Source organism: Nesoenas mayeri, assembly GCF_963082525.1.
Source record: "Nesoenas mayeri genome assembly, chromosome: 4".
In the NCBI taxonomy this organism is placed as follows: Eukaryota; Metazoa; Chordata; class Aves; order Columbiformes; family Columbidae; genus Nesoenas; species Nesoenas mayeri.
This window is the reverse complement of record NC_137540.1, coordinates 68,643,729-68,664,095: the sequence shown is the minus strand read 5'-3', so window position 1 is coordinate 68,664,095 and position 20,367 is coordinate 68,643,729. Positions and strand designations below refer to the sequence as shown.

The window sequence follows — 20,367 nt, the reverse complement described above, 5'->3', positions numbered from 1 at the left end:
TATTATTAAACACCATATTCATAATAAGTAGTATCTTGACAATTAGACCTTCTGTGACAGAACACTTGTGACTTGATTTGGAAGAGCATGCCTTTCCATTCAAATTGAAATTGTGTCTCTCTCTGAACTGTATACATGAAACGAATTCTTGATTCCTCAACTTTTTATCAGTAATACTCTGAATTAAAACAAAAATACAAAATGAGAGATATTTTAGATATTGATCAGAATAGAAATAACACAAACAATGAGATAATGGATGAGTACTAATAATTATTCAGTTAAAAATACTGCAAAAAATGTTTCTTCAGAATCTATTACACCAAAGAAAAATAAGCAGAAGCCTTGAAACTAATTCAAAATTATAACAGTATTACAAAACCAGGTAATCCAATGATAATGGGAGAAATGTTCTTTTTACGCTTAATGAGACTCCTAGCACATAGCACCAAGTTGAGGACCTCCAAATTTCCAGCAAGCCAACACTGGCTCAGTTGCACAGCCAAACCTCAGAGCTGAAAGATCACAACATAGTCATATATTTCAAAATATACACAATAGTTCACAATAGATCACAACACAGTCGTGTATTTCAAAATAGAGACTCCCGCAGGGATGTTAAGGGGACTGCCACATAACACCATGAAAGCTTTTCTCCGCTCTCTTCAAAGGCAGGATTCTAGAAGTAACCCTGAGTACTCCATGGTGAAGAAAAGGTATGCTTACAATTTGTCTTAATATTGCAAAATATCTCACGATCTCCTATGTGCTCAATGGCATGGAATGTCTCTTCTTCATTGAAACTCAAAAAAACCCCAAAGATTTAATTATTTTGCAATGTATGAAGTGAAATGAATTAACCCAAATTCATTTTAGACTTGACATTTATCTCATAAAAACTGGAAAACAAATCCAATAGACTATATGTTCTAATATCTGATAAGAAACGTATTAAAGAACCTGGGCTACCTAAAAATCTTTAGACAAAGATGGAGTTCTAAAAGTCCTAAATTGGTATATCACATTATTTAGACAACTAACAAAATTGAGAGGTGTCCAACTAGAGGAAAAGGAGCAGTGTAAACCTGCAGCTGCCATCTCGTAACCACAGATCTGCTAACAGGGATGGGAGGAGAGCGTAAGCGCTTCCTGTCTGCTTGCTACAAGTCCACCTGGATAAACATGATTATTTCATTATTCCTTAATTACCTTACAAACACCCAGGTGACATCTCCTGATTAATAATGACTCTTTCAAGAGCTTGTTGATAATGTTTTCATAAAATTAATACGGAAGCACAAATATGCATATCTGTTTAAAAACCATTTAGCTACAGGTGTGGTTTTCACTTCTCAAAAATGTATTTATCTTATTCCTGATTTATGGGCCTTTGTTGTTGCTATTCAAGGGAGTAGGCAGCTTAACTGAATTCAGTGTCAGCTATATCGAACATTTATATGAAGTAAGATAAAAAAAAAAGACAATGTTTTGCTGAGGATGAATCTTTAACCTATTTGACACTGAATGTATTTGAAACAAGGTTGTATAAAATAGGTATGGGCAAGTGTGTATATATTTAGTCAGTCTACCACCAAGCATTTGTGCATACTTGACCTTATCTTTTTCAAACAGACCCTGCACACTATCTTTTTGTATAATTCAGCCCACGGGGACTTATTTTGATTTATTTTAGGAATATCCAAAATACCTCTGCTTATTTCCTGTGTTCTTCAGAACTCAGCAGGATATCAACAGATAGAGCTATTGTCAGGAAGGATCCTGAATTGCCAAGAGGCTGGAAAAACAAGTGTCTCTGTTTTGCCATAGTTCCTGCTGGACCAACTGCCAGCGCACAACAGTCTGGCTCACCTTGCCATGATTAGATATAATCAGTTCCTTGAGTCCCCTGCTTGGCGGGTGGTAAAGAAGTAAAATATCCCCACTTCCTGGAGGAAGACAGTCTGCGAAGAACAAAACAAACCTTTCCGCAATGTGGCCTTGTAAATCTGGTTAAAAAAAGAACCAAACCCAACAAAACCGAAACACTTTTGTCCTTCCGATACAGTCATCCCAAGTAGTTCTGTGCTTTGTTTCTCTCTTGGCTATTTCTCAAGTAATTTCCAAAATTGGCATGTCTGTCTCTTTTTAAAATGGTTCACAACCGATATTACTGTGATCCCACATACATGTCAGCTGAGGAAAGATGGACTTACAGGTTCAGTACATTTTATAGACAGCCTACGGTTCCCAAGACTATGGGAAATAAAGTGTAAGAATAGTGTAAGCTAAAGACTATTCCATATCTTAAAGTGTGAGCCAACTGAGCCCACATTATAAAAAAGGAAAGGAATGTTTTTCAAAATGATTAGTGGTAAAGAATTTATAAATCCCTTGGAATTTTATGACAACTACACACTTCCTTATTTTAGATATTAACTGCCATTGCTACAAAGCAATAACAATATAAGTATTCTTCTTCTGCAGTCATTTTTTTTTTTAACTCTCTGAAAGCCACATAGACTCAGGTGAACATTTATTATGTCCAGTCCTTACTAACAGGTAAATTCAATACCTGGAAGGATATGTATTCACTCTGTTTTACACCATCACACAAATAAAAGCACTATTGGCATGAAGATGAGGAAGCAGATGACAGATGAGAGAGAAGGGAATATTTTGTGGTTTGGTTTTTCAAAACTCAGATCTCAGAGTGAAACAGCAGCAACTAGGCGACTATCAGATTCCCCAGCCTTCTTTCAAGCGTAGCCTTGTGCATAAGCATTGTACACAACTGTCACAAATCGTCCTATCTTTGCTATAATCAGAGTAAATACCATAGTTAAAGAGTACCCACTAATTACCCCGTTACTTTAATTAACCATCAGCAATTAATATGTACAGGTTAAATTACAGTTTATAGGTAAAAATTAATACTCTAAAGATAATGCCTGTTTTCACAGTGGAATGGCGGCAGTTCACAGATTATTCAGGTAATTATATTTTAATACACAGCACATCTGCATATTGAACAGTATTAGAGTTATTCCTCTACTGCATAGTACTACATAAGTATTTTTAATAGACATTATAAAAATTGCTCTACTCTCTTATTCTTTCACTGCATAGTACATAGGAAACTGATTGCATATGGGCTGGCAAACTTTCTGTGTGTTCTCTGATTCATATGCTATAACTGAAAAGAGTTACAGAGTACAAAAGCTAAAATACTAAGTTACAACTGTCCAACAGTCTTATCTATAAAGGGATGTTTCTGAGGCACCGACCATTACACTGGTTCAACAGACAACTAGTGACACAGAATATGTGACAGAAAATGCTTAGGTAATTTATCACCACCTGGAAAAGTTTGTCCACAGGGAAAATTATTTTTCTGCTCTCACAGAAATGAAAACACACAGTTTATAGTAGTACCAGATTTATGGTCCCAATTAGATCATATTGCAAACAATTTACTGTGAGGCCTAGACAAAATTCAAGAAATGAATATGGATGCTCAGATCCAACACAGTGAGCCAATGCCTTTCACTTTACTAAGTGGCCCCTTAATCCTGGATGCCCTTGAAATCTCTGGGTACCTCAGGGAACAATTCCCTCCCTGACAGTTCAGTAGGCTCCCAAAATTCTACATTGTAAACATGCTCATCATAGATTCATTCTGAGCCCACCTGACCTCCCCTTGATTCCTGTAGGACCCAATCTAGGAGATGTAATTTGATTACGTCATTATTCACACTGATAGCTTCTGGCTATCAGGTTTGGATTTAGTGGTTTTTCTTAATATAAGATGGAGGAGGTCCATCCTGAAACAGTTGCTACTGAGGGACAGCAACTCAGTTGCCGCTTCACCTGGTGAGATTCACACCTTGCAGTGACATGCCATTAAAGAATGCTCTAACTACAAGCCACCCCAAAACAGCAACAAAAAAAAAGCATAATACATGAGTTCAGAAGGAAAGCGAACATGAATGTACTCGCTATTCTATTTAGAGTACTCAGGTGAGAATCATAGATCTTTGACTTTTGTCCCTGTAGTTAATAGTAAGAAACAGAATTAAACAATCACTAAGTAAAAAACAAATAATCCCCCAAATGGCACTGAAATAAAGAAAGACCTTTACCAACTGAATGTTTTGAGAAATCTGCAATAAAATCATAGCATCATAAAAATATGGTTGTGAGAGAGACTAAGGAGTCACCTCAGCTGTCCTTGGAAATATTTGTCTAATTGTCTCGTTCCTTTCAGTGATGGAAATTCCACAGTCTTCATAGGTAACCCATCACCATATTTATCTACCTTTAGAACTCAAAAGATTTCTTTAATTGAAACATCTCTTACAACAGCGTAAGTCCATTATGCTTAGTTCACTCTCTACAATAACCTTTTATAAATTTGAAGAATTTTATCATGTTTTTCCTAAATCATATCTTCTCCCAACTAAACAAATCCCATTATTTCAACTTTACAGTATTTGCTGAACAGAATCTCAGTTGCAATGTAGAAGTTCTAACCTTGCTTTGTATTTCCCTAGGTGGAGAGAGATGTAGAGTTGAAGAGTCTAAGATTTAAAAAGTTGAACAGAGGTCTCCAAGCACCTTAACTCTCATGTAAAAGCTGGGCACCACAGGCACTTGAAAAGAGTGAATCCTGCTCCATTTTTCCAAAGAACACTACTTATCTAGCAGGCATCTTCAGGTATAGACTTTGGACCAATGGCTGTCCTTGTCATTCTGTTTCAGCTTTCTAAGAGAAGTTCAAATGCAAACTTCTGTGTTTAGAATTTCTCATTAACTTTTCTTAGATTGCTCTGCAGTCAGCACATGGCCTTTTTCACTCTTGGAGATGCATACTTTGGCACTGTACACGAAGCTTGGCAACCCAGCGTTGGGTTTTGTATTCTATTTCAGGTTCGGGAGCCTAAAATATAGGAAGCAAATGTAATTTGCAGATATCAGAGACATCTGTATTAAACATTGGAACACTGCAACAACATCTTCAAGATCAAAATGACTAAGCTAGTTCCAGTGCCATAAATAATACAAGCTGCATTTGTATGGCCATGCTGCCCTCATGACCCTTGATGGAGGTACCTGTGCTCTGCTGGAGGCAGCTGAGCTCATCACAACCAGGGATCTCCAGTTCTCTAAGTCAGATTCTAAAGCAGCAGGGAGAGGACGTATCCAAATATTTTAAATAGAGCTTAACACTTGAGCCACAAGAACTCTGAAGCAGCACTATCCCAGTTCAAAAAAAACACTCGGACAGGAAAGTAGGCATCAGTCAGGTAAGACAAAAATCACATATATATGGTGTGCTTAGCTAAATCAAGATATTTTTCCTGGATTTTGACGCAATAAGTTCAATATGAGTATATACTATGACAAAGGAACAATAGGCTACTGAGAAGGGTGATAAATGAACAGTTTGAAAGAGATTACTAGTCACTGTACCTCCCATTAAGAAATAAATTGCAGACTACCCAAAAGACTGTAAACTTATTTTTCAGCCTCTGTCTTTGAAAGTGATTTTAAGATATGGCCATCGATGGCATTTTAAATACAATGACTTATTTTTTATTTATTGTGTAAAAACTAGGCTTAAAAGGGAGAGCAATTTCATTTTGAGATTTGTTGTCACTTGGATGTCTCATGGCAGTTACGTCTCTCAGCTGGTCAAACAGCTGCCAAGAGAGCTCTCATCATCTTCAGCACCGGGATGACGATTTAGCTTTCAAAGGACTATAACTGTCACAGGACATCAAGACAATATAACACAAGGTGATCTAGCAGGTAGCTGGAATCCACTATATCATGAGTTTTCAAAAGTTTAGGCAAGCCTTGAAACTTTCCTGTTCAGTAGCAAATAGGTCATAACATAGTACTTGCTGTAAGATCATGCTAGTAATAGCATGTGATCATTATTACAGACAGGACAGGATAACAGTAGAAATAGTACTAAGCATATACCAATGAATATTGAAATCTATTTATATCATCTTAATTTTAGCTGGGGGAATTATGTTAGATGACCAGAAAATATAATCATGGAATCATTTCAGTTGCAAGAGACCCTCACGATCATCGAGTTCAACCATAACCTAACTCTAGCACTAAACTATGTCCCTAAGAACCTCGTCTAAACATCTTTTAAACCCCTCCAGGGATAGTGACTCCACCACTGCCCTGGGCAGCCTATTCCAGTGCCTGACAAATGTACAAGGCAGAGATGAGCTTGGAATTTTCACTGACAAAAACAGCCAATAGAAGTAAATCTATTGCAAAGGGGCTAACAGACACCATTTTAATTTTATTCCATGAATTCCATGAAATTTATTCCCATGTGAAAAAAAAAGCACTTTACAGATAAAACACATGACACCAAACACGACGTGACCCAGAAACTCGCATTAAGTGTCTGGGTAACACCAGCTTGGTAACACCAGTTTGTTGGGTTGGGTTGCACAAGATACTGAATTGCAGCATGAAGTTTAGTACCTCCATTCAGCCATCTGCTGTAATGTACAGCCATAATACACTTACACATCTCTAAACTGCACTGTTGACCAGTGTAAAGATTGTAGATGAACAATGTTTAATAGAAACGCAGATCCAACAGGTTCCCAAGAGAGATGAATCTCTAAGGTCCTGGGAATAGACTGAGTCACAATAGAGCATGCCTAATGAAATAATGAAAGGAAAGCTTTTATGCATAAGTCATCTTAATTCAATCAGAAACTCATAGAGCCAACCTCTTTGCAGAAACTGCCCACCATGTGTATTTGTTGCCAAATGTTATAAAAAGCCTGTAAAGGTTTTTCAAAAGGCTGAATTTCAGATAGAAGGCTTTAGCCTGAAGGACAAGCTAAGAAACACAGGTGCATTTCTGTGGAGAAGCCACTAAGCTTAGGAAAAAAAAAGCAAATAAACTGGTATAAAACTTGGCTTGACTCTGGAGTGTGGCTCAGATTTTTGTCCAATAATATATTCTTTACTATTTATTATTTAATATTCATTAATCCAAGGATTTTAGATGTAGAAAACTTCTAAAAGATACCAACTGACATGCATTCAGAAGCTGGAGTGCTATCAGACACTGATATTAACTTTTTTCTTCTGATAGGCAGTTTCAGAAATGAATTCTTTCTTTATAGATCTCTTAGAGAAAAAGCCCTTTTTGTCAAAGTTTTCTAATTGTTCAAAATGTGTTAGAAAAGATTCACAAATAGCGACAAAGCACAATTCCTTCAAACAGAATAAACCATTTAGTATGCCACTTGGTATAGCACTTGCATAGATTTTAAAGAATTAAGACTCAGAGAAAATCAGGAGATTTAAAGTTTGTTGTTTATTGAAGCTTGTGATTTTATGTCTTCTCTTTGGTGTTAAATAAATAAGGACAAAATTCCAGCACCCAAGGTGAGTTCACTAAGAGCTGATCCCATAGGAGGAACTGAAGTTGTCAGAAAAAATACTCATGTCTGCATGTGAGGTGGCCATCCCAGACATACCTTGTTCTCAATGGTAATAAGTTAACACTTTTAATGTGTGATTGATCTTATTACACAAGGAACATCAACAATAGGTCAAATGAATCTTTCCAGGTATATAACAGATTTCCAGGGTTAGATGAGATTAAACACACCCTTTGCGTTTCTGTAATTAATAACAGTCGTAATAGATTTGATATAAAGTTACTTCCAAGCATCAACTTTCCTGAAACTTAAAAGAAGAGTCAGCAGAATCATTATGTAATGATTTTGTAGACACACCATGACAATTCTGTCTGATAAAAATATTTGCCTGTAATATTTCATTAAATTTAAAGTTACTGTGTAGCAACTATAAGAGGCTGACAGCTGCCAAGAGCTGTGAGGTTGCTGAATAGAATGGTATTCCTGGAGCCTTGCCCAGAGTTGAGACAAAATTTGACTCATCTTCATGCATACATTTGCAATATACCTCCAAACTAAAATAAGGATTTAACTCCATCACGAGGTTCTAGTGATATCATGTTAGAGCTAAGAATTGATTATAATGTCCACAGAAGCTTCTAAGTGACACCAAAGAGAAAGCTGATCTTTCCATGGCTATATTCATTGGGATGTTTGTGACCTGGAGTTGTGTCCTCCCAACAATGCCCATGCTCAAGCACTGTCAGTAGTAGGATAATTATAATTGGAGCTCCATTTTGTTTCTTTGTACTACTTCAGAGTATATTAGCAAATATTGCAGTGAGTTGAAATACTGTGGTTGGGAAGGCTATGTCTGCGAAAATTTAGAAACTGTAGGATAGTAATTGAGCTAGATCAGGACTGATGAATTCATCATACCTATTTTTGCTTTCATTTTCAGCTAAAAATTCCAACAAAAAACTGAGATAAAAGACAGAGGAATGAGAAAATATGAAAAGTGCATGACATTTACAGCACATCATTCTGTTCAATCTGCTTATATGTTATAGCATTTTATTCAATATTTTTCTGACCTATCTGTTCAAACCATAAGCTTCTTGACATCTATTCTGTCACTTATTGAATGCTCATGCACTTTTGAGTTGAAGGGGCATCCCAGTCTCAAGTAAGATTTTTAGGTTTCACCATGATACAAACAGAAATAAGAAACAACGTTAAATAGCTAAGTAACTAATATCACATCTTTTTTGATAGTTAATCTTTGCTCTGCTGAAGAGATCAGTAAATAATAACCTATGAATGGAAATAAGAAATATTATTTTTAATTACTGAAGTACCACGTTTTCCAGGTATCACATCACCCATCAGAAGACGGAAGCACTAAACCCTATGAGTTCAGAGGAACCCCATGACCACTAGTCTCTCTGTTTCTTGTACATGCATAATTTGATCTCAATACTTCTACTGGATAACCAAGCAGGTTTCAAAAAATGCTTTTACTTCTACAGAGAAAAGTTGTTCTGCAGTTTTTCAGTTGGATAACCTACTTAACAGCTGCTCTGGATTTTTAAAAAGAATTGGTGAACAATAACACAATGAGAAAGTTATCAGTATGCACTGTTCACAATATATTACTGCACCAATTATAGTCACAAGGCTTACACTGGTCAGTTGGACTGCAATATTTTGACATACAATAATTACCAGTATGGAGAAGAAAAGGCTCAGAAAGACAGAAAGGGATTATAATTCACAGTGTTAAAACAGTATTAACAATAGATACTATAGCAAAATCCTGCATTTTGGTATTATTACGCAGTAATACAATAGTTTAAGTTATCCTTACTATTTTGTCTAAAGTACTATCCAAAAAACCCACAACATTTTCTCTTACCACTGAGAAGCCAGTGAGGAAAAGATATCAGTAGTTTCAGGTTCTTGGAATAGTTTCAAAAGTTCTGGTTCAGATGACAAGTCAGCAAGGATCCTTAACTCAATATGGGAAAAATCTAGAAGACAGAGCATTAACATAAAACTGTTATCTGAAATAAAAACATATCTGCATTTTAACCAAACTATCAGAAATGAAATGCAACCCTGGACTGTTAATTTCTTCACACTCAAAAAAAAAAAAAAAACCAGATGCCTGTAAAAAGTTTATCCTGAAGAAGTTGCATTCCAGCCACAGATCACAAGGTGTCTGGTTACTTCATTATCTTCAGGTGTCAATTAATCTTATTAGCTCTTGGCTTCTATCAGTAAGCCTTACATACCATCCACTTCCAGAGCACACTAAGGAGTATACATCCTGTAACAATATTAATTGATATGAAGGGCTTTGACAGCCTTGTAAAATATAAAGTCGTCCAAAGGAGAGGAGAAAGAGAGCTGACAGAACTGCGAACATTAATATGTATGAGAATAATAATCTATAATATCCTACCTGCTGCTAAAAATGTGTATCCTTTTTTTGAAACAAACAATGTTCTTGGGGAAATAGTTACTATTTCCTCTTCTTTACCTAGAGAGAAGACAGACTTTTAAGTCCCAAACCCCAGTTCAAAAATATTGTGTTGCAAACCACAGGAGGTTATAAATGACATACCAAACACACAACTAAAACCACACAAATGGCAATATAGGCAATGTAGCAGAGCACCAACTGCCAGCATCACAATTCTTTTATTTTATCAGTCATGTACAATGTCTTTATCTCTGCCACCCTTTCAGTACCACCTACTTCTCCTCCTTTTTCGAAACCAAACCCTTCCCAAAATGCCAGCTAACAAATATCGACAATAACTAACATTATTCACAGGTCACTTAGAGGAGGCATTCAGATAAGGAAGGGTCTATAGAGATCAACAAAAACATATATTTTCTTATCTTTGAATGCGCTGCAGTAATGTGCTAATAATCAAATTCTGAGTTACAAGTGGTAGGGGAATGCAATGTTGAGAACATAGAGCTGATGTAGGCATCGAAATTCTAATGACAGAAATCCCCTAAATATCACAAAGCAATAATGTGTCTTGAGAAGGTATTAGAAAATCAGTGCATCTGGGAATACCACTTGTCTTGGCGTAGAAAGGGATGGTGGTTTGAAACACAACAGAATTAATCCCATCAGCGTAAAAGTGGAAAAAATAAGTGTGTCTTGATGCAGGAATGAAAAACTTAAGAAATAATTTTTTGAGAAGCAGATATCGTAAGATCATTAGCAAAACTGATGGGACTGTTTGCAGAAAGGCCCATGTGCCACAGTCATGCACAGCAGCTCAGGTTTACACGGCCACTGCTCACACATTTTTAATAACAACTTTTTGAAAATACTTATAAAAATGACTCAGGTAGGTAAAACAAAACTGCTGTATAAGTTTTACGTCACCTTCAACAGACTCGTGTTTTATCATCTGTATTATTCCAAATGCAGGCAGTGAATAGCTGTGAAAAGTCAAGCCTGCCCTAAGCTGAGAACCAAGTGTGACAAATGAGCAGCATTTCTCAGGTATGGCTGCAGGGGTTGTTCAAGGAGAGTTTATGCTGGCAAATCTCTCTTATATTTGAGTTTACTCTTGTGGGTTTCTCTCTTTATCACTTGGATCACGCTTCTCTAGACTTTACTTTGATTTTCTCTGAATCATCTGGTTTAAATCCGCTTCTGTTATCAAAAACAACACATCTATTGGTGTTTAGCTGTAAGTTTGATTAAAATGATACAGCTTTAACACCTTCTCAGGAGAAGCCTTATGAGCTGAATGCACACAAAATCAGCTCTAGGATATTTAATGGAGTTAAGATGCATAATTTCATCTGGAAAAAAGGAACAGTGAGATAGTCAGGAGAAACAAAAAAGAAATCTAAGAGTCTGTGACTATTTAGATCAGCGCTGAAATGGCACTTTTCACAGGAACAAACAGCAAAATGTAATGGTTTAAATGATAATGTATAACTAAGCATCAATAATCTATTCTTTAATGCTCAAGCTTTTGCTCTGCTTTAAAATCTAATATAACTTGGTAAAATAATTAGATAAAATTGCCTTGTCATGTTAATCAAAACATAGTTTACCTTTTATGTACTGTTTCTTTGTAATTCTAATGGGATGTCTAGAGATACCTTGAATGTTCTAAAAATAAGAATTAAAAAATATGCTTAGTAAGTTGAAGTTTATACAAACATGTTTATGAACAGCTTATACGCAGCACAAAAACATTAGTGATACTAATGCCAACAGCTTTTTCCCACATGATAAATAAGATTAACCACTTTGCCTTTCAAAGGAATCTTCACAGTTCTGCACCTGTACTTTTGAATATTTGCTATTCCTTGAAAATTGGAAGCTTGTAAGAGCAATTTCTCACTGGCAGCATCTTTCCAAAACCTAATCGCTGGCTACACCATAGAACTTTATTAGTAATGAAACAAAAATAATTTTCTTCTTATTTTAATCCGTGTTTTTTATATATAGTGCATTACTCTCAGGAAAAGAATGCACGTGAACCCAGCCTTAAGCTAAGGGAACAGATTCTTCTTCAGCCTCTAGAAATGTTTCCAATATCTATTCCCACTTTTTTTGAAATGCATGATAAAATAAAGAAGGAGCGCTCTATTAACTACACCACATCAGTCAAGGTTAAAGGTGAGAACTAAGCTTATCAACAAACACGCAGGATGAGGAATAACAGAAGCTGTTTCTTTAAAGATCTGTGTTCATACACCTCCAGTAAAGCAAGACACATGACACACGATAGCTTCCTTCTGTTATTTTGTGTCATTATACCTCTTCATCTAGAAAGGTAACACACGACAACAGATAATGTGTATCAAGCTCAATTTTCATAATTCCATGTAATTAATTTTTAAGTGGTTCAAGAATTAGACAAGCAAACTGATATTACGTAATACTGTGAATTCAGGAGATGGGAATAGTGCCATATAATTTCCAAATCAGAACAATCATTTTCTATGTAATTCTGAGCTCAAAATTGCTATTTTAAACTTGAGAGGGATGTAATCACACTGAAAAAGCCATTGAAATTTAAAGCAGTAGTAAAAGAACAAAACCTACGAAACAGAGCAGTATCATTTCCAGCCTTGGTATCAGCCTTAAAGGTCTACAATCAAAGGTATTGAACACCCACCACAGCACCACTCACAGAGAGACAGGAAACTACTACTGAACATACATAATATTTTCACAGCATGGGTAAACGAGGAACACTGCTCTCGATTCATCAATACAAAGTTTGACCCAGAAGAAACCCTTGCCATCTTTTGTAGTCTACTCTTCAGTTTCTAGAATACAGCTGCGGCGATGCTTACTGTAACGCTAGTAACCATATTTTGATATAAGTGGATATTTAATCTGTGCACAAAACTACCATTACTATTGAGAACTATTGATTTGTATCAATAACATATTGGGGAGGATTAGTGCTTGTTTGTATGAACGACGTGCAGTTTAAATGGAACCCAGTAGATTCTTATGTACCTGGATATGAATGCAGTAGCCTAATTTTACACATTTAAAAACCAAAAATCACAACATTTTAATTCTGACTTGATTCATTTCAATGGTAGAGATCATTGTATGGACTTTTCATTGGGCTCTATACTGGTACTGACGTATACTTAAGAAGAAAACATCCAGCACAGGTCTAAGAGTTGTTTATAGTTACTGTCATTGATTCTTGTTCCTTAACCCATTATCCTCAAAATCTTGAACACAGTGAAATAAATAATATTTTGATATCTATCTACAATCGTAAATATAAATCACTATTGCCATCTGGTTTTCACTGACAGCATATACAGGAAGTCTGCTTTAATGCAATTTTAGGAGTGCTACTAATAATTCTGAAAAACACTAATTGCAAGTGCCAAGTGTGCTTTCACTGGTTAATTAGTTAACAACTCATAGTTTTAATAAATCTTCAGAAAAGAAGTAACTCAAGAAACATGAAACTGGTAATGCCCACCTTTAAGCTACTGGAATAGCTTAATAGATTCCCCTCATCTAATTTTAGATGTCTTTAGGTGAGTTGTTGGCCTAAGCTGGCTGTCCAGAATCCCTCCACAGTCAGTGGACAAAGAATCTCCAGTGGGTAGTTCAGTCTATCTGTATACAACACATACTTATAACCAATTGACCTAAGATTCCCTTGGTGATAATGTTTTCTAAGATTTAGATTATGAAATTTGACAGGATAAATTTACTTTAGATATTTTAAAGGATGCAGAAATACAGAGACAATCTCAAGAGTCTTCCAAATGGATAGCTTTCCTCTGCTAGAGTTGAAAATTAGGTATCAATTTCAATGGATGAAAAACAGAAGGTTGATGTGGCTTTGGTAAATGACTATTATCATCTCGGACTACATAATACAGCCCATATTTTTGCTTTTATATATTTATTTCAAGTACATTTCTGCAAAACCTTCACAGATCTAATCTGAAATAGGACTGTTATCCCTTATTGTTGGAAAAGGGCATTCACACCTTTTTAGAGTTTACAGAGAAACAAAATTGCTCTTCCTGAACAACTACGCTTTAATAGCAAGAAGGAATATACCGGAAATAGTGTGATGGAAAAGCTGTTTGCGAACGTGAAATATTAATACTTTTCTCAATTTTTTGAGTGAGGGTAAAAAAAAAAAAAATCAAACTATTCTAGTGAATGATTAACAAGAAAACCCTAGCACTGTTTAAAAAAAAAAATAAAATAAAATTTTTTTTAAATGCCATAATTCAGAATTTATTTCCAAAGGTTCCAATGGTTAGAAGGATAAATGAAGCCAAGGTCTCAGTTTCAATTATGTTTGAAAGGCTGTGATGATCAGGGGAGGTTCTTGAGCACTGGAAGAAAGAAAGCGTCTCTCCTTTCTTCCAGGAGGGCAAGAGGGAGGATGCAGAAAAACACGGGCCAACGAGCCTTTCCTCAGTTCCTGGGCAGGTGATGGAGCAAATGATTCTGGAAAATATTCGCAAACATATTAAAGTCAAGATGATGATCTGGGGTAATCAGCATGGATTTACAAAGGGGAAATCGTGCTTAACCAACCTTCTGCAATGAAGAGAGAGCAGCAGATGTTGTTTACCTTGACTTTAGCAAGGCTTTCAAAACAATCTCTCATAAAAGCCCCATAGACAAGCTGATGAAGTACAAGCTGGATATGTGGACAGTGATGCGGACTGAAAACTGGCTGAACTGCCAAAGGATTTTGATGAGTGGCACAAAGACTAGCTGGAGGCCAGGCACTACTGGAGTTACCAATACCGCTCAACACCTCCATCAATGACCTGGGTAACAGGACTGAGTGCAACCTCAGCAAGACAATGCAAAACTGGCAGAAGTGGTTGATACATCAGATGGCTGCTTGGCAATTCAGAGGGACCTCAAGAGTCTGGACAAATGGGCCATCAGGATCTCTTAGAGTTCACAGTCTGGAAGGCAGCTTTGCAGAAGAAGAACTGTGGACCCTGGTGAAAAACAAGTTGAACATGAACCAGCAATGAGCCTTGGTACGTAGGCAAGCTAACGGCATCCAGGCCTGCATAAGAAAAAAATATCATCAGCAGGTCAAGAGAGGTGATCTTTCCACTCTGCTCAGAATGCCTGGTGGGAGGGTGTGAAGAAGATGGAGCCAGGTTCTTCTCACTGCTGCCCAGTCACAGGACAGGAGGCAGTGGTCACAAAAAAATCACAGGAAATTCTATTTAAACATAAGGAAAAAACCCACTTTTAGACTCTGAGAGTGGTCAAACATCAGAATAGGTTGCACACAGAGGTGGTGAAGCCTCCATCCTTATAGTTATTCAAATCCCAACTAGACATGATCTCAAGAAACCTGCTCTAGTGGACTGTGCTTTGAGCAGGGTTAGATCAGACTATCTCTAGAGGTTCTGTCCAAACTCAACTATCTTGTGATTCTATTACTCTAGTTTTATAACATTACTGTAACTGATTAGTCTAAGTATCATCCCAGTGACCGCCCATTGCCTTCTCTCTACTTCATATGATTTCTGACTGAGATAGACTTGAAGTCTTCAACGGTATGAGGCAGTGGAAAGCCACAGAAATATTCTGGCTTCATTTCCAAGCATTTTTTGATTTGAAAATACATATATATGTATAAATATATATAAAACCTACACTTTTAGCATAACACTAAAATTCAAAGATTAAAGATAGAAATAAACGTTTTGCAGAAATTGCAGTCAGTTGGGGCATCATGTTGTAAAATGCAAGCTCTGAGAAAAATAATTGTATTGTTTCAATTATGGAAAAAGCATGAAAAAATGAACATGCAAGCTTCATAAATAATTTTGGTAAACCTGCAACACAATTAATAAGAACTACCTGATTTTATAAATGAAAATTTCAATTTTTTATGGTTTTCATAGAATCATAGAATTATGTATGTTGGAAAAGACCTTTAAGATCACCAAGTCCAACTGTAAACCTAACACTGCCAAGTCCACCTCTAGACCATGTCTCTAAGCACCATATCTACATGGGTTTTTTTAGATACCTCCAGGGATGGCAACTCCACCACTTCCCTGGGCAGCCTGTTCCAATGCCTCACAAGCCTCTCTCTGAAGAAATTTTTCCTAATACCCAATTTATACCTTCCCTGGTGCAACTTGAGGCCATTTCCTCTTGTCCTGTCACTTGTTACTTGGGAGAAGAGACCAACACCCTCCATGCTACAACCTCCTTTCAGGTAGTTGCAGACAGCGATAAGGTCTCCCCTCAGCCTCCTTTTCTCCAGGTTGAACAGCCCCAGCTCCCTCAGCCACTCCTCATCACACTCGTTCTCCAGGCCCCTCACCAGTTTCACTGCCCTTCTCTGAACTATCTACAGCATCTCGAGGTCTTTCCTGTAGTGAGGGGCCCAAAACACAACACAGGATTCAAGGTGGGGCCTCACCAGTGCTGAGTACAGGGGCACAATCACTTCTCTAGTCCTGCTGGCCACACTGTTCCTGATACAAGCCAGGATACTGTTGGCCTTCTGGGCCACCTGGGCACACTGCTGGCTCATGTTCAGCCGGCTGTCAATCAACACCCCCAGATCCCTCTCTGCCAGGCAGCTTTCCAGACACTCTTCCCTGAGCCTGTAGTGCTGCCTGAGATTGTTGTGACACAAGTGCAGGAGCCAGCACTTGGCCTTGTTGAACCTCAGATCATGACTGGTACAAAGCTGAAAAAATCCTACACTCTTACAGCTGTACCTTTTCTTTTTTCACCTTTTTGTTGTCAGTGAAACTGAATATACAGTTCCCGGTTTGATGAGTTTATTCTCAATCAGTTACATTTCTGTTGAGCTTTCTATTTTTGGTATCCAAAATTCTACATCTACATTTGCAATTGATTTTTTTATTCCTTCCTAGGTTAAAACCAGTATATAATTTTGGTCCTTTCACATGATTACAGTTATACAGATATATATTGGATAAACCACCTTTGACTGAGGAAAGTTAGACTTCACCTACTCACAGAGGCTGGTGGTATGTTTTAATAATTTCTTCCCCTATGCCAAGTAGGGTTGTTGATCATATTTCCTATGTTAAATTCCCCTTTCAGTTATTTGTATTGATTCGGCTAACCCATACCTCCCCCTTCCTCTCCATGTACATTTTCAGTAGCATAAATTGCTATTTTTTTGACCAAATAACCTCAGTCAACCCTGGTAATTCCTTAGAAACAGATGTCTGTAGATGTATACAAAGTCATCTATGGCCATATATATATATTCTTTTTTTTACAAGAAAATGGCTCATTACTCTACTAACTGCCCAGATCTGCATTTCTAAGTATCTATGGAATATGTCTGTCTGAAGACCTACACACTGCAAGGAGGTGAACAGGAAAAAATAAAACAAAACAAACACAAATACAGAAACAGTAAGTTACATGCATTCCTATGTATTTCAGTAAGTGGCTGCAGACTGTTCTATGGACATCTGATTCTGATTAATTCCTGGATTGATCTAAAGACTTATTTAAAAATAAGAACAGACACAAAACTTACTACTGCGATAAGAGCATCCATTCATCAATGTATATAGTATGGATATGTCATGTGGGAAGATCAAAAGCAGCCAAGGAGTCAGACTGAACAGATCTAAGGAAACAGTTAGACCGGGTAAAGCTATGATGTTATAAATCCTTTGATGTTGCAACTAATCCACCTGCAGTTACACTGAGGCATAGTGCCAAACACCAGAGTAAAATAAAGACAAAATAGGAATTAAATATTGTCTCACTGTGGCTCCCAATGCCAGCAAATAGCAAAAACTAGTTGCATTTCTTGTAGGCAAGAATATTTGCTGGGACTGTGATCTTGTCAGTTTGATTAGTGTAATAGCTATTGCTTCAGGAAATCAATCATTTCCTAATACTTAAGAAAAACAAAGATTTTTCTCTTCTGTTTGAAAAAAGTTCAGAGCGACAAAATTCTAGTTTATCTCACAAAATGTTGCAATCCAGCAAAAACTGAAGTCCTACAAGTCAAAAAGTTTCTGGAGTTTCTGTTAATATCTTCTTTTCCAGAAAGTTTACGAAAATAATGAGTCCACAACTGTTTTGTTTGAACAAGAATTCAGCTATACACAATGAAACACAAATCTTTTAAATTCACGGCATCCATTTGATGATTAGCACTGTATTACTTTTGGAGAAGAAGTAATACTTTGTTCTGTAAGACCAGACTTCATTAAATGATAATAGATAGGTAGTTGACACCTACTTTGAGCTTTATATTCTATATCTCTAATTACTTTTTTCTCTTTATTCTTGTTGTGGATTTTTTCCCATTTATTTACTTCTTCAAAATTTTCTCGCTCCTTTTTAATCTTTTTCAGTTCTCTTTTCTTGCTCTAGATGGGACCATACCTATTGACAAACTGTGCTCTCATAGCTCAGTTAATCAATTTGAAAAAGAAATGTAAGTAAGGTTCAGTGAGCTACTTCCTTAACCATCAACACTCTGTTTGCTCCTTTGTTAAAGGCCAAAGCTGCTGGAGAAACAGCAAGGGAAACTGCGCACTGCCCAGAGAAGCATTCTTGCAATGCACAACAACAGGACTTCAGGTCCCGAGGGCACTCACAACATCAAATTCACTCAATTTGCCTGTCACCTCCAAAGCTGGTGGCAGCTCACACATGAGAAATTACACAGCAGAAATTTTTAAAAACAAAACAAACAAACAAAAACCAAAACAAAACACCTTCATGATTTCTCTGATGGAAAATTGTCATATTTAATTATTGTCCATAGTAGCATTTATTTATTGCTGTAAAGGAACAAACAGTTCTTTTCCGTGACTTCTGTATTAGACACAATTTCAAGACAGTCTGAAGATCTGATTTTTAAAATACAGCTTGTAGATCAATAAACAGAGAAAAAATGAAAATGAACAAGGTCACCGTAGCAACCCAAGCCTGGTGTGTGTGTACATGCATTCCTAAGCAAATCTTGACTTGTCTGCAATTGCCACCTAGTGGCTAGTTACAAAGGAAAGACCTCTATTTTCCTTGTTAAGAAACACAGAATCATACAGACTTCTGGTAAAGGATTTCTTAATTGTTGGTACCAGTTACTGTTTTTCAGCAGCGAAAAATCATTGAAAGGTAATGCACTCTCCTCTTGCCTTACCCAGCAGCACAGAATTATCCAGGTTTTAGATGTCGGTCAAGTGGGAGATGCAGAAGAAATTCATCAAATTCCTACAAGCTTAAGCAGCTTTCAAAGTGAAAACAAGGGAAGAAGAAAAGGGCAACCAAAAATACTGACTTCTTAGTTTAGAGAGCTGGCCATAGCATATTTGATTTCCTATGACTAATCTCCTTTCTGCCATGTTCTTCGAAATTTAGATCTGGCAATGACCTCAGGTAACACTGTTGTAGTAGCACATGAGAAAGGACTTGATGAGTGATTTTTAGAAAAATAAAATATCTTTTGTTATTTTAAGTTATGGATTTGACATGTTCTGTGACACATTGTTTTGTTAAATCCTGGGTTCAGCCTGGATGCCTGAGTATATACTCACAGAAAACTGACCTTTGCACTGCAAGCAAAGTTTCTATATAACACAGCCCTATGCATCTTTGAAAGAGACAAAGACCACTTTTATTTCCCATATATAAAATAAGTTTAATTACTTATTTCATTTTCCTGAAAGAAAATTATACTCGGAACATAAGCTCTGTTAAACTAACGTTCATTAATATGGGAGGATATTACACTCTGGGATGAACTCCAAGATGCGATTTGGTTTTGATGAAGAAACAGGACTAAGACATAGAGATAGCAACCCCTTGAGTGGCATTTTGAGCTAGTAAATTTTGTACTAGTTGTATATTAGCTGTATATTATAGCTTTAAAGTAAACAGTGTCAAGTGAACATCGCCCAAAAGCACAAATACTAGACCTTTAAAGACATGAAAAATGACAAGATTTACAGACTGCAGAAATGTACTTTCTAAAGAAAAGACGTAACAGTCATTTCACGAAAGGGTAAAATTTAGCATCTCATACAAGATTGTTCCACACACTGAGGAATTTACTGAGCATATGTTAGCAGGGAATTCCTCTTAAAAGGCTACAAAAGACTGTGAACAGGAGGCTGACTGAAGGAGTTAAAGGAAACTCAACCAATGCCTCTTTCTTTGCTCACACTGAGGAAAGGGCAGTTCTTCATTTGATAGAAGCAGTCCTTAACTAGAAGTTCCTAAGAGCCACAGCCAGCAGATGATCATGTTTGCATAGGAGAATGAAGGACAACAAGGTCATGTGGGAGTCACAAGATGACCTCTGTCCTGTCCTATCTTCAGTGACCCTTACACAAACCAGTATTTTTTTCTTTATCATTCTTCCAAATCTGAGTGCACCCATCTTCAAAACTGGGGGTGAAATTTCCTGATGTTTTA

General features: G+C 36.8%; 1 protein-coding gene across 1 annotated transcript in view; it reads right to left on the bottom strand.

Annotated features, from left to right (window-relative positions):
• The window catches only part of POLN (DNA polymerase nu), a 111,956-nt gene that overhangs the window by 46,250 nt on the left and 45,339 nt on the right, over nucleotides 1-20,367 (bottom strand). Inside the window, exons 16-18 of the mRNA XM_080343870.1 lie at nucleotides 11,502-11,559; nucleotides 9,874-9,951; nucleotides 9,325-9,439 (exon numbers count right to left, since the gene is read on the bottom strand). Coding sequence (XP_080199996.1) covers nucleotides 9,325-9,439; nucleotides 9,874-9,951; nucleotides 11,502-11,559 — 251 coding nt within the window. The remainder of the gene's footprint in view (nucleotides 1-9,324; nucleotides 9,440-9,873; nucleotides 9,952-11,501; nucleotides 11,560-20,367) is intronic.